This window comes from Meriones unguiculatus, chromosome 14, assembly GCF_030254825.1.
Source record: "Meriones unguiculatus strain TT.TT164.6M chromosome 14, Bangor_MerUng_6.1, whole genome shotgun sequence".
Taxonomy (NCBI): Eukaryota; Metazoa; Chordata; class Mammalia; order Rodentia; family Muridae; genus Meriones; species Meriones unguiculatus.
Genome location: NC_083361.1, coordinates 56,663,555 through 56,680,664, shown reverse-complemented (window position 1 = coordinate 56,680,664; position 17,110 = coordinate 56,663,555). Strand labels below are relative to the sequence as shown.

The 17,110-nt window shown below is 46.2% G+C and overlaps 1 protein-coding gene across 2 annotated transcripts in view; it reads right to left on the bottom strand.

Annotated features, from left to right (window-relative positions):
- The window catches only part of Igf1r (insulin like growth factor 1 receptor), a 280,439-nt gene that overhangs the window by 44,703 nt on the left and 218,626 nt on the right, over window positions 1–17,110 (bottom strand). For both annotated transcript variants that reach the window (XM_021634678.2, XM_060367320.1), the window contains 4 exons: window positions 14,841–14,985; window positions 6,383–6,597; window positions 4,314–4,440; window positions 2,672–2,910 (listed from right to left, as the gene is read on the bottom strand). In XM_021634678.2, the coding sequence (XP_021490353.1) occupies window positions 2,672–2,910; window positions 4,314–4,440; window positions 6,383–6,597; window positions 14,841–14,985 (726 nt within the window). The remainder of the gene's footprint in view (window positions 1–2,671; window positions 2,911–4,313; window positions 4,441–6,382; window positions 6,598–14,840; window positions 14,986–17,110) is intronic.

Here is a 17,110-nt window from a genome sequence, read left to right as displayed (position 1 = left end):
CTATGTGCAAACACACACGGCTCAAGGAGCTGGGACGGAAGAGGCTGTGAGATCATAGCTAGGGTTAGAGTGGACTGTAAAAACCTCCTGTTAACTCGCTTATGACAACTACCACTCCCCGGGGTGTCTTAGCAAATGGCAATTTGGGCTGTTTAGTATTTCATCTGTGATTGGAAATTAGAAACTCTAATAAAAATGACAGGGAGCCAAAATGGAAAGTGGAAGTCAGGGCTATTATGTATTTGGGGCAGCGTGTGCCCGCCCCTGTATGAAAGGGATGGAGAGGTAAGGGGGATGGGGTGACAGATCCTGTAAGTAGGCTTGTGTGGCACGGCGAGGCCATGACTCTGGAAAGGCACATGAGCCTTGATTTTAAGCAAAGTCCTCTGTTACCAGCAAAAGGGGTTTAGTAATTTAAAGCTTACTTATTACTAAGGACCAAGCTTAAAAGTAGAATTGACTTATGTAAAAAGGAAAACACCCCAGGACCACTCCACGTTCTCACTGGAGTTCCCACAGCAAAATCAATGCCACAGTCAAAGCATTCCCCCACCTCCAACACACACACACACACACACACACACACACACACACACACACACACACAGAACCAGCCCCATTCATTTCTGGCAGTTTCCAAAGAAATTGGATCATGGTATGTCACTTAAGCACGAGGTCTAACCAAACTGTTTTTAAAATCTGAAAAGTGAAAAAATGGCTTGTGCTGACTAAGTTTATGTCAACCTGAAAAGGAACCTCAAATGAAAAAAAACCCTCAGTATCAGCCTATAGACAGGCCTGTAGGACACTTTCTTAATTAACCACTGATGAGGAGTAGTCCCAGTGTGGTGGTGGCATCCCAGGGCTGGCGGTCCTGGGTTCTGTAAGAAAGCAGGCTGCACAAGCCTCGGCAAGCAAGCCGGTAAGCAGCATCCCTCCACAGTCCCTGTCTCTACTCGAGTTCCTGTCCCGGCTTCCTTAACGACAGACTGTGATTGGTTATGTAAGTCAAATCCTTTCCTCTCCAGGTTGTTCCCAGTCAGACACCACAGCAATAGAAACTGAACTAACACAGGGCTCTTAGGGTATGTGAGATGCTGGAGGCTCTGAAAACCACTGAGGAAAGGCATGTTGGGAGGTCAGGACTAATGTTAGCCTTTGCAGAGAAAACATAACCACTTCGTGCCTGGCCACTTAAGGGTTTCCCAAAGTAGGCATTTCTAAAACAGTTCATTACTAGATATTTCAAAGACTGGTTTCCCAGATGAAAAGGCAAAGGATGGACTAAGTATGTCACTATGAGCCCCGAGCGCTTATGAGGACAGGGGCCAAAATACAGCTTTTAATATTTAGGAAGAAGAATCAGATTTCTTAAGAATATGCTGTAAGAAGAAGAAATTCCAGCTTTTTTTTTTTTCCAAGTCTGCTGCAATGATTCACTAGGAATTGTTACTCTCAAATTTTAAGATGAAAAATGTATTTGGTTGCACTTGAAATTCTACCAAAGCAGCCCATTTGGAAAACTCATTGCTATGAACCCTTTAGGGTCAATGACATGGCTGTGACTGTTTATGAGATCACTAAAGTGGGTTGCATGTAGGAGAAATAGGGGTGCATGAGCTCTAAGTTATTTTTAATATTTTCTCATTTCACCACTTTGTACTAGTGTGGAGTACTTTAACACACGACTCCCTGTGACAGTCACAGAAAATGTTTACTGGTGCTGCAGACTGTGTGCATGTCACTCCACAATTCTCTATGGGGAAACCCTAGCCTTCAGGTGCTGGGATTCTGTAAAGCGATTTAGGCCATGGGGATAGAGTTTTAATCAACAAAATTGGCATTCTAGCAAAAAGGTGAGAGACCCTGTGTGTGCTCTTTCAAGCACGTGAGAGCACATCAAATAGATCACAATGAGCCAGGAAGTCGGCTCACACCAGACACAAAATGCCAATGCTTTGATCTTGGACCTCCCAACATCTGGAATGGTGAGAAATGTGTTTCTTTGCTTTGTAAGCCACTCAGTCTATGGGACTTCAGTTGTAATAACCCAAATGTATTAAGACGGCCATTTCTTTACAATGAAGCATTATCTTTCTAGCTCTAGTCTTTGTATACAAATTCACACAAATGTTTGCTTTTACCATTTCTAGGTTTGGAGTTGGGGGACTAGTATGGAGGCACATGAAGAGAAAATGAGGCAGGATCAGTCAATAGTTGAATAGTTGGATATCATAATACCCTAAGCACATCAGTGTTTCGGCCTTCATTTGCCTGCTGAGAATGCTGATGGCTACAGAAGAAAGACGGAAAGCCAGCCAGCCACTAGAGGCAGGTGGCGCAGAGGTCAGCATCATTCCACTTCCTAGAAGTCTGCATTGAAACAGAAGAGAATGGCCATAGGTGGCTTCCTCCTGGGCATCCAGAAAGAAAAGCCATCCTACCGCCCAGGAGGACACGGCCTTGTTGGCATAGAACAGAGATACATGATTAAGATGGTACCAAGTCTAGAAAAAGGCTCAGGAAAATGTAAGGTGTTAGCAGCGAGAAAAATGGAACACTGTATCAAGCAGCAACAACAGCTAGCCCTACAGCCATACTGTGCCTGTGTAACTACAGCAAGCTTATGGCAAGTCGGGGGGTGGGTGGGGCTCATCTGGTGCGTGGGTACCTGAAGCATTGGTGCGAATGTACAAGATTTCACTTTTGGCCCCACGGATGTGGTCGTTTTCCACCATGGTGAGGGTCACAGCCTTGACATAGACGGCATACTGGGTCCAGGGCTTCAGCCCATGCAGTAAAATGCCAGGCTCCCCCTCCTTGTTGGGAGGTAGGTCCACATCCACCATGTTCCAGCTGTTGGAGCCACAGGCATCCTGCCCATCGTATTCGGTAACATTTTTAAAAGGCCTGAAAGACAAGCAACGAAGGCCAGAAAATGTTGAAGGGCTCTGGCATCACAGCTCACAGGCACTTTCTATAATGGGAATTCCACATAAAACTCATCAACAGTTAGATCTGTATACGAGAACAAAATCAAGCATCTGGACTCGGGGGTTCACCAGCTATAAACCACAGAACTGAAGGAGCAGCCGAAGAGACAGCACGTTTTATAGACACGGGGACTGAAAATGCTGCGACTAAGACAAGCAGATGCTGATTTTCTTCTGAACTGGAGCAGTTTTTTTTTTCTTTTTATAAATTAATAAGAAAAAAGGCCTAACTGTTTAATGCAAACGCTGGATACTGATAAAGAATAACTTTTGAACAAAACTTTCTCATAGCCCCCAAAAGTCTAAGATATAAGTTGGTAATAGCTGGTTTTGATGCTTAACTATCTCATAATTATTAAAATATTTTGTTTGCTGAGTGTCTCAGAAAGTGGCATTAGTGAAATCACCAGTGTATTGGCAGCACTTTCACAGTGGGCGGGGTGTCTACATTCATGAGAGGAAAGGGCTGCTGGCCATTGGCTCCTGAAATTATATTGACATGACCTGTGTGTGGTCACAATGGGGGGGGGGCTCCCATATAAACAAACACTGAGTGGTTCTGAGCTTCCTGTTATTTCTAACGGGCTGTAACAGTTCCCAAGGACCCTAGGTCCTTTGCTCCTTGCATCTGGGAAGACAAGCACCTGGGAAGATGGATGATCACATAGACTGGGGAACCACCAGGCCACAGGAGGCCAGGCAGGGCAATAGGAGAGTTCAGAGAGCTGCAATGTGAAGCACATCATGACTGCATAGGCAGGATGGTGCTACCGGTATGGGGAAAGTCTTGGACGACCCAGGAAACTGTGGACACTAAGGCTAGTCCCTTTCCATTCCTCTTTAATGCTAGAGGGCCCATGACCTGGAGCAAAGTTTCAGTGAGGCCATGCACTCAAAAAGTGGCTGGAAGATGATGGCACAGTTCAGGGTAACCTCAGTGAGAGCAGTATATCCTATGGGGTATTTCGGGAACAGAGGCTAAAACAGTATTTTAACCAAGTCCATATCTTAAAAAAAAAAAGACTATGACAGTTTGGATGGATCCAATTCTCTTAAAATTCAGCCCTTTTTCCTTTGGGTTGAACTTAACCAAACACCAATACCACCTAAGCAGTGAAAGGCCTGAAGCTAACACTCTCCTGATTAGCTATCACAGGTCGGGAAAGCGTAATGTGACAACTAGAGAGGCCACATGAGGATGAAGTGGTCAATCTGGCTTGATACTGCACAGGAACCCCAGTGACTCTCTATTCGGCCAAGTCATACTACCACCAACGGCCTGGCCACCCCACCCTCCAGTCAGACGTCACAGAAACTCACGCCTCCTTGTAGTACACCGTGAAGCTGATGAGGTCCCTGTAGTCTGGCGGCCGGTACCGGTGCCAGGTGATGATGATGCGGTTCTTCCAGGTGGTGGTGGAGGTGAAACGGAGGACATCACTCTCACCTGGGGCACAGAGGCACACCCATGAGGGACAGAGTTCTGGGCACTACTTCCCTCTTTCCTGGGGCTAGCTGTCCATGCTAAGCTCTGTCTGGATTTTCTAGGAAGCTTTCCTAGTTCCCATCAAGACTAGAAGCATTTCACTGGGGAGTCCCTACAGTTCACCTTTCACTTTGGTTCAGTTCACTGCCCTGGTCACCTGCCCAGGGAATGGGGCGTCAACCTGCAATTGTTTCTCAAGCTGTGAGAAGGTCCCCTTTAGTGAACAAGGTGGCCTTACCTTTCAGATCATCCACAGGATGCTGTCGGCTAAAGGGGACCTGGTTAAATGACAGCAAATCTGTATGTGTGGACTGGGAGGACAGACAGCAAGTGCTCTGTAGGTATGGACATCTGCTGGCTTCTGTGCAGCCACCAAAGACAGGCGTAAGACCTCAAGTAAGCTGGGAACTTTTCTTCATCTGAACATGGCACCAAACTAGGCGATACAGGACCTCTTTAGAGTGTTCTAGCAGGAATAAGACTAGGTGGGCACTGACCTGGGTAAGCCTTGTGCTCTGTGGGAGGGGCACCCTGGCAGTGAGGTATGGTGAGTTGCTGAGCCTGTCTTGATTTTAGCACTACAATCTAACTGCAGAGGTAGGGAACTGATGGTCAACATTTTGCAGACACCTAAGGCTCACCATCCAGTTGTCCTTAGCCCCCAACTGCCTGAGTCCTACTGTCACACTAACGAGCAGAAGGCAAGACTGAGAACAACAAAACACTGAGAAGTCTCCCGAAGGGCACTGCAGGTCCTGCTCAAGTGTCACTCTGAGGGAAAACCCTGATGGTGCTTCCAGAGGAAAATAAATGGCTGCTGCATTCCTGACCTGGCAGGTCAGGCTGGCTGCCTCTGAGGGAGCAGCACTTTGAAATGCTCTGATCAGGCGCTGGCTATGGTCTTCATGGGGAGCAGGGCAGGGGGCTCTGCAGGGAGGCACAGCGCTGGCCATGCACACACTTCCCACCTCTGCCTCACTACTCTCCTCAAAAGGCCTCCTGGGTCCAGATGGTATCAGGTAAGTCTGGATACTTAAAAGACAAGGCTAGCCCTCTCTGTGAGTGCACGTGTACATCTGACTACCCATTGGTCATCTGACTTATTTTCCCACTCATGCCCCAAAGCCAAAGACAGAGCCAAACAGAAGTGTAGCATGTTTTTGTTTCCTTAAAACAGTGTCTTACAATATAGCCCTAGCTGCCCTCAAACTCACAATCCTCCTGCCTCAGCCTGTTAAAGTGCTGAGGTTAGAGAAGTGCACCACCATACCCGGCAGAACCGTGGCACTTCAGGGTACTTTCCCGTACAGGGCTAGAGGAGAAAGTCTGACGTTCCAGGCCCAGGACCACATTTGGAGAGGGGCTGGGCCAACAAATTGAACTCTAGTGTATGAGATCTTAAAGTGAAAACTTTATCTTCAGGATGTTATTATTATATTATCAAAAATGTGAAAAGCCTTATGGACTCAGGGCTCACTTCTTTGTCCTGGGGTACAGGACAGAGAGGAGGAACAAGTGAGGACCAGAAAACCTGATGTCCACTGAAGTGCTGGAGTGGAGTATCTACCCTGAGCCTTCTGCAGCAGGGAGAGAAAGATGGAGCTGGCCTGTTTAGAGGGCTGGAGTGGACAAACACTGTTTGCTCATCCTGAGAAGATACTTACCTGTGCATGCTCTAAGCACCTACTCTAATGTTTAATACCCTCAGAAAGAAGCTGAGGAAAATCTATCAGTCTGATTGCATCAGGCTTCTGCCCACTACTAACTGTGAAGACATATGCAGAAGCCAGATGCTCTCGAAGGGGGCTTTACAGCCCAAAGTGAAACAAAGGGCCCACCCATGAATGCCAAAGACAGTTATCCTGACTGTGGTAACCACAGAGGTTTGAGGGCTGCTACTCACAGGAAGCTCGCTCTCCGTTGTTCCTGGTGTTTATATCTCCTTTGCTCTGGCGTCCCTTTGTTCCCGTCACTTCCTCCATGCGGTAAATTTCAGACACACACAGCTTGGGATTGAAAGCAAAGTACATCTTGCCTGACCTGATGGTCAGGTTCCGGTGGTTCCAGTCCCACAGCTGCTGCAAGTTCTGGTTGTCCAGGACATAGAAGGAATAGTTCCTGGAAGCACAGAAGTCCACATTAGCATCCCACCAAGCCCATGGCCTCCGCCAGTGACACAGGGCCTCTCTGCAGCACATGTGGCTCCATACCAGGAAGGGGTTTGCCTACTGGGGCTATGTAAAAGCAGACAGTAGCCATGAAAACTGGGAAAAAGATGAGCCAAGGACAATGTTTTGAGATCGATAGGACACTAATTAATTTTATGACCTCTATTACTGACACACAAAGCTTCTCCCACCGAAGGATGTTTCCTGATTCATTCCCTAGAAATGCCTTTGGTTATTTTTCTCAGAGCCAGGTATGTACAATGTGCTTAAAATCAGCCTACAGGAGAACAGACATGCTCTGCTACTCAACTGGAACAGCTTACATACTAGCAGCAAAGACTGCCATTATCCCTGGGAATAAATCCTACCCATGCCCAATCAGCAGTGCATGATGGGGTGGGAGACAGCCTGGCTGCTCCCTCTTCCACATTTGCCTCTCACTGCAAGGAGCCTTCATTTCAGTCCCTGAAAGTACGGAAAAGGGAAATACCCAGTAAGTATTTTCCCCAGGCTTTCCCATTAAGATAGCAGGATGCGATGTCTAACACAATGGCTTTCTTTACAGATGTAGTACATACACAGCTTGTTTCCAGTGGCCCCCTACCCCTAGGGCTTCTGGTGCAGAGGTCCAGAGTGGGTCAGGAATTGGGATTTTCTAACAGGTGATGCTGATATACCAGTCCCGGTCCTACCCAGAGGCTGGGAATGGCCCTGTTCCCAAGGCCCAACTTCTACTAGAGGGAAGATGTGGGCACAGCCAAAAGGGAGACAGCTACCTTTGGCTACCCTAGTATCAGTGAGCCCATGTAGGGGAGGTGGGGGGAGGGAGCAAGAACTCTACTTAGGTGTCTGCAGCAGGATCCTGCAGTAGGCCTGTTTCTGCCCAACCCTTGGCCGACCTGCAGGCGGCGTGTCAGTAGCCCAGTCCTCGGTTAAGTGAGAGGGAGGTCTGTTCCCCACGGGCCGTGGGTTGTTCCTTCCTCCCTGTTGCTTTCCCATCCGTAGTTCCCTCTGTTCCTCCTGGAGGTTTTCTCAAAGCTATTCTGAAGATCTACCCACAGACCCAACAAACAAGAAAGCCTTCCCTGCAGAGCCACGAGTAGCCAAGACAGAGAATGTCTGAAAGTCCTGCTCTGCCCAAAAGGCTGTGTCCAGGAGGTACTACTGAGGATTTTCACCCAAATCATAACCACTAACTAGTGAGTCTACCCTCAACATGACCTTCACAGAATCAGGCATGAGTTACAGCTAAAATGCTGTCAAGTAGCCCTGGATACTTCCTGGAGAACTCATCCAGGAGTTCAGAGGTGAAGACCCAGGACCAGAAAAGCCATGAACTCACATCACAAGCCACAGGTGCTATTAAGAGCACTGTCCATGCACTCTCACTCTTAAAGACAGGAGTAATATGGTGGAGTATGAATTCTCATTGGCTTTAAGAGTCCTCAGAGCCAGTGAGGTGGCTATGTGGGCAAGGGTGCTTACAGCACAAGTCTGGTGACCTGGGTCCACGTGAAGGAAGATGGAACACGGACTCCACAAGGTTGTCCTCTGGCTTCTGTTGCTCAAGTGAAACCTCTATAGTCAAACTGAAGCCCCATCCTCCTCAAGTACTTCAATACATGCTGTGCACCTGCAGTGTGGAGTCTGTACATGCAGGGACTCAATGAACCGGCAGGCCTTTGGTAAGAAAGCGCTCCCCTACTGTGCCTGTGTCTTGGAATAAACCTAAGTCACTGATGGATGTACTCCAGATTGTAACACACCAGGCTAAGTCTTGGGACACCTGTTGGTCAAAACTGCCCCCTATGGAATCCATCAATGTTCACTCTTATTGATGGTGGGGGTGGTCAGGATAGTCAGAAAACTGATGGTGGAAAGGACCAGTCCCATCATGAGTACCTCCTAACCCAAGGGATATTTTTAGACTGCAGGGTCATCACTGACCTCACTAGTCTGGCTGCTCCCAGGTCTGAGAGTCCCAAGAGACAAAAATCTCCTGCTAGTGAAGACACCTCCAAGCCGGATGCAAGTGCCAATTAATCAGGTCAAACTTCCCTCTCAATGTAGGCCGAGGCCTCTCAGTAAACTAATTTCACTAGCAGGAAACAGACCTACACCGAAAATACCTTCCTTATGAACAAAACACTCTTCTCCCCAGGGAAGAAGCATGAATTAGAAACTAGGAACTTGACAAATGAATGGCAGGCACATAGAAATTCAGGGTATTTGACTAATAACTTTGAAAAGCTAGATTATCTTTTTACAGTAAACACAAACTTTCTCTCTTTAAACAATGTTGAGAAGGCTGGGAGCAGAATACCAAATAAAAACCCAGGCATTGTAGAGCACACAGAAAATAAGGAAAAATAAAAACCTTCACCAAAATAATAATCAAACTGCTCAGGAGTGCCTGTCAACTCGACACTTGCTTTGCAAGCCCAGAGTGCGGCCTGCTTCCCCAAGATCCTTCTACAACCAGGTGAGAGAGAATTAAGAGATGATCCTAGGCAGGAAATTTGTCTGCACACCTTCAAACCACTACTGTGCTAGAAAGGTCATTGTTTTCTACAGCAAATGCCAAGTTAAGGGAACCACTCAGTAAATGTGACTCCATAAATTGTTGCTAACTAAGCTCACTGCCTTTTACATACCTACTGGGATGGTTGTTCACCAACTTGGGGGCACGGTCACATCATAACCACACAACCTACACTTGGCTCTGCTCCGTGGCAACCATTTCTAGGCCAGCAGCACCACCTCCCTTTTGAGTGCTTCAGAGCTAAGTGGTACCCAGAAGACTGGCAGGGACAGGATGTAGAACATTCCATGTGAGAAATGAGAATCAGGCCTGGGCATCCTCTCCACTGCTTTTGAAGTACCAACTCTGAGTGCTTTACTTGGCTTCTCTAGGGTCGTTTGTCAGCTGCCCATTGGGAGTGTCTTTTCTGGTCTCCTCTGGCCCTGTGGCCAATTGGATGAATCTGATGCGCTAAATATAAAAGGATGCTGTGAGCTTTGAATTGCCTCACAAAGGTATGGGATGACCCGTGCTACTCTCTGAAGCGGCAATGTCCCCCAGAATAAAGCCACAGAAAACAGACAAGTCCTGCACCTTGATACACCTAGCTGAGCTTGGGTCTTCAGCCTACACAGGATCCCCCTTTCAAGCCCTTGCTCACATACTAGAAGACAATCTGCAAATGCACATACAATCAGTAATGCCTGCTCACTTCTGCAGAGATAACACTACTGCCCATTGACAGCTGTCTCTAGAGGGCATCAGAAGCTAGCATACTGAACCTGTCACCAGCACAGCCGTTTACAACATCACTCTACCAATCTGTAGATTATTGGTTCACTACAAGTCCAAAGTCAACAGCATCTACATAGACGCAGTGAGTACAGAAATAAACACCCAGGCAGGACTAAACCAAGTACCACATAGATCCAAAGAAAAGGCTGTTTATTGCTGAGTGCTTTTTAAAAATAGCTTTGCTGAGGTATAATTTACCTCCTAAAATTATACCCATTATAAACATACAGCTCCATGGGCTTCAATAAATTCATACAGATGTCCAACCATCATCCTGTCACCCTGATTAAGAACATTTGCATCAGGCCAAAGGTACCCTGTTCTCTTCCCACCCCAGGCAACTCCCCTGCCTGTCCACCCATGTTGCTACATGTACCATGATCCAATTCTTTTGGTGTTGGCTAGTATCTTACTGTGTATTTTGTGATTATTCATTTATTCTCTTATGAACCCTCAGATTATACCCTGTGCACTATTTTGGGAAAATTATTATGAAAAATGTTGCTTTGAGCATTCACACATGAGATTTGAATGTGCATGTTTTTGTATCTCTAGGTACAGCCTAGCATTGCCAGGCAACATGATTAATTGTATGTATTTTTAAAGTCCTAAGTAAGTGCTAAAATGTGGTTACGTTAGGGTCTAGTCCTGGAGCTGCAAGAGGCATTACAAAATATACTTAGCTTGCAAAGTCAAATGGAGCAGGGCAGAGATGCCTAAATGTAAGAACTCCAACTTTTGTCACCTGCCACCTTCCTGTAGTTTTGCTATTTTCAAGACAACAATCCTTGGCAGTACCAAAGAACTTGAACTTTTAACATTGTCCTCTCACCAAGGTTGTCTAAAGTAGACCATTTTCCAGATAATGGAAATATTTTCTCTCTTATTCAAGGGAAAATGCTCTCACCAGCCCCCCTGTCCCACTAAAAAAAAGCACTTGACTTCCCTTCTTCATTCCTTCCTACTACTGCCATGTATGGCCAGAGATCAGGGTGGCAGGCATTCATGCTCTACAGGTTAAGTGCTCTGCTCACTGCACCATACCACCACTTTTGAGAAAACCCTTGCTCTCCTTTGTGAGTCTGCAAACGTGTGTATACAGATGTGTATGCCTTTAGACTCAGGTGAAAGCCAGAGCATGACACTGGGCATCTTCCTGTTACTCTCCGCCTCACTGCCCTGAGACAGGCTTCCTCACAGAACCTGACACTCACTGAGGTTTAGATTAGGCAGGTCAGCTGACCAGCAAGTTCTTGGGATCTGCTCAGAAGGCCAGGAGTGACCACTGTTTTCCAGACAGCTGAGGGTGAACGGTACCTTCATGGAGGAATGCTCTTCTTTTTATCAAAACAGAGCGCTTTAGAATCCTCCCGAACAAAACGGAAGCATTTATGCCGTTCTCACTAGCCATATGAGAAGCTCAAGAAACAGATTCTTTCAAGAATGAGTTGAGGCAAGAATGCTTAAAAATATAAAATCAGAAGTGGCCTGGGGATATACACATTAGAAGGATTATAGGCATTACGTCGTCATTTCCAATCCTCACCATGTGCCGAAAGCACACAGAAATACTTAGAAAAGTACTCAAGCTTAAACCTGTAACTCCCTGCACCCCAAGTTTACTGTCTGACTTGGGGGTGAGGTTCAACCTGGTAAGGTGCAGCAGAACTTCCCTTCCCCCATAACTGTAATGCATCGCACATTCCTGGAAACATGGGAGAGAGGTTATCTTAGCTTAAACCAATAGCTCCCTGAAATGAAATGTCAGACAGCTCTGCTGACACACCTCTCCTCAGAAGCGCCACTGTGTCCGGTGGCTGACGTAAATGACAAGCCCCACACCTGCATGCAGCAATACCTCCTGTAATTCTAGTCCCGCCCACCTCCTCAGTGTGGGAGACGGGCCCAGGATGTCACTCTTTGCTCCTGTCTCTTCTGCTCTTGTGCATTCCAGTCCTAGGAACCCCTCAAGGCCAGCTCTCCTCAGAGGCCTGTCTGACCTCCTCTGCCAGGTTCTTCCTCCGATTCCCAGAGCACTTTCTTTTTTTCTCCCTGGGGCACTCTGCGAGCTGTGCTTTGCTCTGCCTGCGTGCATCTGCTTATCACCATCCCTTCTTTCCTTTATTGAATAAATGAGGAAGAAGTGAAGCGGCTGAGCCTGATACTACTCGAGAAGAGACAAAGGTGAGTTTGTTGCTACGGGTGACCCCTCCAACAGGGCTTGGGAGTTTATCTCAGGCGAAGGGAGGCAAACCAGGGATGGCTGCTATGAGAGATCTAAGAGTCCTGGCCAGAGATGGCCTCTAAGCCAGTGGTTCTCAACCTGTGGGGAGCGGCCCCTCTGGGGTCACGCATCAGATATCCTCCATATGAGATATTTACATAAGGATTCATAACAGTAGCAACATTACAGTTATGAACTAGCTGCAAAAAAAATAATTTTGTGGCTGGGGGGTCAGCACAACACAAGGAACTGTTTTAAAGGGTCACAGCATTAGGAGGGCTGAGAACCACTGCATTCAGCAGCAGTCTCCAGGCCTCCCCTCCCTTCTAACAGCAGGGTGGGGCCCTAAGCTTTCCAGGGAAGCTGCCCAAAGACAAGCATCCTTAAAAAGACTTGGCTGATACTTCGTGTCTAAGTTTCAAATAATGAAAAATATGCTGTAAATATTCTTGGAAAAAAAAAAAAAAAACACAACAGCCTCCAATTTTCAGCTATATCTAAGTGCATGATACTTTCAGTTAACCCATAATGGTAAGATAATCATACCATGTAATAATCCTAATAAAAATAATCAAAGCTTCTTCTCTACTTTCTATGCCTATCACTTGCTCAGTCTGAGAAGGGCAGGGAGGGGGAGAAACGTGTCTCTTTAAGCAACTAGCAAATCTGACAGATACTAATCTGCCAAAGAAAGAGTGTGTCTTGAAGCCAGGGATTCCAGAGCACAGATCCACTGTGGGGGAAGTAATGAAACAAGACTGAGTTACTGTTCATTTTAAAATTTAATACAAGCAACAAGGAACTAACAGTGGACATGGCCTCACGTAGGTGTAGCCACAGTAATGACTGAGACGCTCTGGGCAGGGAACTTCGCAGCTGCCTAGATTTACAAGGTGGAAGGTGTTTTTCGGATGCTTCTGGTTACTGAAGACTGTGCTTTTGAAGGACAGGGTGAGCATCTCTCTCTCCTCTCTCTGGCTGTATCAGGGGACAGAACTTAGGACAGAGCTGGTCTGAGAAAAACTGGAGGCTGTGGAGAAAGCCTCACGCTACAATTGCATCCAGACATTAGCAAGGACAAGCGTTCCCAGAATCTTCCCATCACTTTCTTCCTAAGGGAATTTATTCCTTAACTGGTACATTTATAAGACTGCAAAGCTACACCAGAGCCATAGAAAGTGTACAAAGGGGCCAGCAAAGATACACACAGGCTGGAGGCAGGAGAGCAGAAAGCCCCAGCTTATCTATCCTCTGTGGAGAAACCCATGGCTGCTTTAAAACCCATCCTGTGAAGCATTTCTGTGCAGAAAGCAAAACCCCCTACCAATACTACAAATCCCGCAACCTGGTCAATAAACAAATGCTGCAAGCTAATCAACAGACAAGCTCTGCTAGATGCGATATCTTTACAATAAAATGAACTGTCCATGCTTTGCAAGCCTTTATGCTTCTCTATCTGAGGAGGAGACGGCACAGGTGTCAGATGGTTGCTGTGCAGGCACGAGGACCCAAGTCCCATCCCCGGAGCCTACAGAGGATGCACCTGGAATCTCAGTGCTTGGGAGGGACAGGGAACTAGATCTGAGGCTTGCCAGCCAGTTAGTCTACAAACTGTTGATGTCCGAGTTCAGTGAGAGACAGCCTCAAAAGTAAGAGGGAGAAAGACACCCAGCGTCTCCCTGAACCCCCACAGGCCAGGTATGCACAAATGCGCCCATGTACATACACACTTACTGACAAGCTCACACACACCAGTATTGTTCTATTGGTTTTATGACGTTGAGCACAGCACACTGGAGCAGGTAAGTGTCAGATAAATCATGGTTTCCTTGGGAGTTAAACACTGCAGGTTGTTGTCACCCCTGGGACTATTGCTGACCGCTAACTCAGCGGTCTCACTGAGACCCAATGTGGTGGTTTGGGTGAGAAATGTCACCTGTGGGATGCATATCTGAACACAGATCCACAGTTGTTGGTGCTGTTTGGGGAGATTGTGGCACCTTTTGGGAGGTGCGGCCTTGCTGGAGGAAGTGCATCAGGAGGGTGGGCTTTTGAGGGTTCATGGCCTCACCTCATTTTCAGCCTGCCTTTTCCGTCCCATGTTTGCAGTTAGGACATGTAAGCTCTAACCTTCTGTTTCCCCTTCTGGTTGCCATGCCTCCCCCGCTGTTACGGACTGTCTCCATTATAAGTTCCTTCTTCCATTAAGTCATTTTTGGTCATGGTGTCTTATCACATCAACAAAAAGTGACTAATGCATTACGCCACCTGACCGACTAAACCATAGGAACGAAGACACCTACTTTCCAAATTGGCAGCACCCTGAGGGTGGCCAAACCATAGCTCCATGTAGGACTCTGAGCAGAGAGGTAGCAGGGGCAAGCCCGGGGTTCCCGCTTAGCAACAAAAGGCTCTTATTGGGGTATGTAACCCAAGTAAGTTTGAGAAGTACGTTACTTGGGGCTGTGAGATGGCTCAGCGGGAGAGGGTAAAAGCAGCGCTGCTAAGCATGAAGACCCAAGTTTGATCCCCGGGACTCACATCATGGAAGGACAGACTGATGCCCACAAGCTGCCTTCTGACACCTCCCCCCCACAACTAAAATGTAGAAAGAAGCACAGTTCACTCTGTAGAAGGAGAATACAGTACTTACCCTTCTAGCTGCTCCTCTCCTAAGATCAGACGAAGGTTCTTCAGGAAGGACAAGGAGACCAAGGCGTGGGAATGGCGGATCTTCACGTAGCCGGTCACCACCTCAATGAGCCCCATGAAGTTCTCCAGTTCCGAGGCTATGTTATCTAGGAAAGAAGGAGTCCGTGTCACTGAGTAGTCCTCTGGCCAGGTGGCCCTATTATACTTGGATGCACACAGGTGTGGAGGAAATGCGAAGCAGGTCTTGTTTGGGGGAGCTTGGTGAGAAAGCTGGCACAGGGCCAACCGTCGCTGTCGAACACACAGTATCTTTACTTTCCAACAGCCACGCGGGGACAAGATCTCTGAGGTGGGAAGGGAGACTTCTAGGAGGCTGGCTAGTGCAGTTGCCAAGCTGATTAACAGAACGTGAAATCAGAAATGCCAGGCCGCTAATTAGCCCCAGCTGACAAACCGAGGGAGCGCCTTTTAAATAAGCTCTGTAACAGGCAGTCCTGCTTCCACAGTGCCAGGACAGGATCGAGCAAACCCTCCCCGTTTCAGCCGGAAATGCCTTTGCTGTACCTGCAGTTCCCAAGCTTTGGAAATCTGTATTTAAAGATTCCGGGGCTGGAGGAAAACACACCAATATTACAGTAATGGCGCTTGCAGACAGTTACTCTATCGTTTTCCACTGCTGAGACAGGGTTTCATGTATCCTAGACTGAAGATGACTTTGAACTCCTGATCCTCCTGCTCCCACTCCCTGGATATCTATACCTGACCTGCAAGTAGCTTAACAATAAATAAATAGATAGGCAAACAAATAAATAAATAACGAATCTCTAAGTTTACTACTCGGCTCACACAATTACTTCTGTAAGCAGACAGTAGGAAGGAAAGTTGCTAATACAACATGACACAGATACACTGAATTTTCTTTTATTTTGCTCACCCACCTTTCAACATAGTTAATATGAAACATAAACTTCAGTTCAGCTCATGACAAATTTTGAAGACCGTAATAAATTAGGTGAGGTCTACTAAATGAGATTTTACTATGTGAGATGGTTGATTTAGTAAAAGATTCTCCTTTGGTGTGATAAAAAGAATCAGAGGGCAAGGCTTTCCATTTATATTTATACTAGTCTTATACAGGAGCCCCACAGACCCCCTTTCATTTGCAATATAGAGAGTGCTCCTGGTATGCCAATGGCTACAAGAAATTCAACCTGGAAAAAAAGAGTGGCTGCAGCTAATTCTCTTGTTTTATTCCCCAAGAATTGAACCTAGGACCCCAGTGTGTGCTCTGGCTAGCCTGGAACTCACTCTGTAGGTCAGGTGATCCTTGAACTCACAGAGATCTGCTTGCCTCTGCCTTTTAAGTGCTGGGATAAAGGCATTCATTACCACACCCTGTAGATAATACTTCTTCATGGACTGAATTTACCTCCCACAACAAGAAGATATAAAACAGTAGGGTTTATGAATTTTTAAAAGGCATATCATAGGGATAAATAAACTGAAAGAAAATTAATAAATCTAGTATGAGCAAAAATACAAACTGGTTGGTATCATAAAGGTTAGAATTCTTGTGTGGTAAGTAAATAAACTGTAATTAATAAAAAATAAATAAATTTAAATTTTAAAAAAGAATTCTTGTGTGGAGAATAGGGTCCAAAGTAGAAGGATAAAGAGTAGGTAATAAAACTAAAGACTTATAAAACAAACAAACAAACAAACCCCCAAACCTACAAAGAAAGCACCATCACTAAAACAAAACAAACAAAAAAACATGTTTCTATTACCGCTATACTCTAAGAATATAATTCACTTATTTAACAAATAGTTAGGGTCACTAAATAAGTAATAAGTAAATAAAAATACATTTAAAAAAATAGGATACTTTTTTCTCTCAAGTAATGAAAAACTTTCTTTCCCTAAAGATGTACCAATAAAGATTAGGATACGGTCTCCTGCCTGTAGTATTCTACCTTATGAAACTACCAGGAGGCAACCTAGTGACCCCCATGACAGAGGACCGAGAGCGGTGTATCCAGGGGCCTTTCTCAGTCAAAGACTAGAGAGAAGCCTGCAGGGTCATGCCACCACTGATGGGACATACTGTTCACGAATGCAACTTTAAAGCAGCACACCAGGAACACTGTCTATATTGCCAGCGAAAGGGAGTCTGCAGGACTCAGACCACAGCTTGAGGTGTGGATGGCATGTCTTTCTGGCTCTCAGAAGTAAACAAGGAGATCATTCTTTAAGACCCCTAACAACTCAACT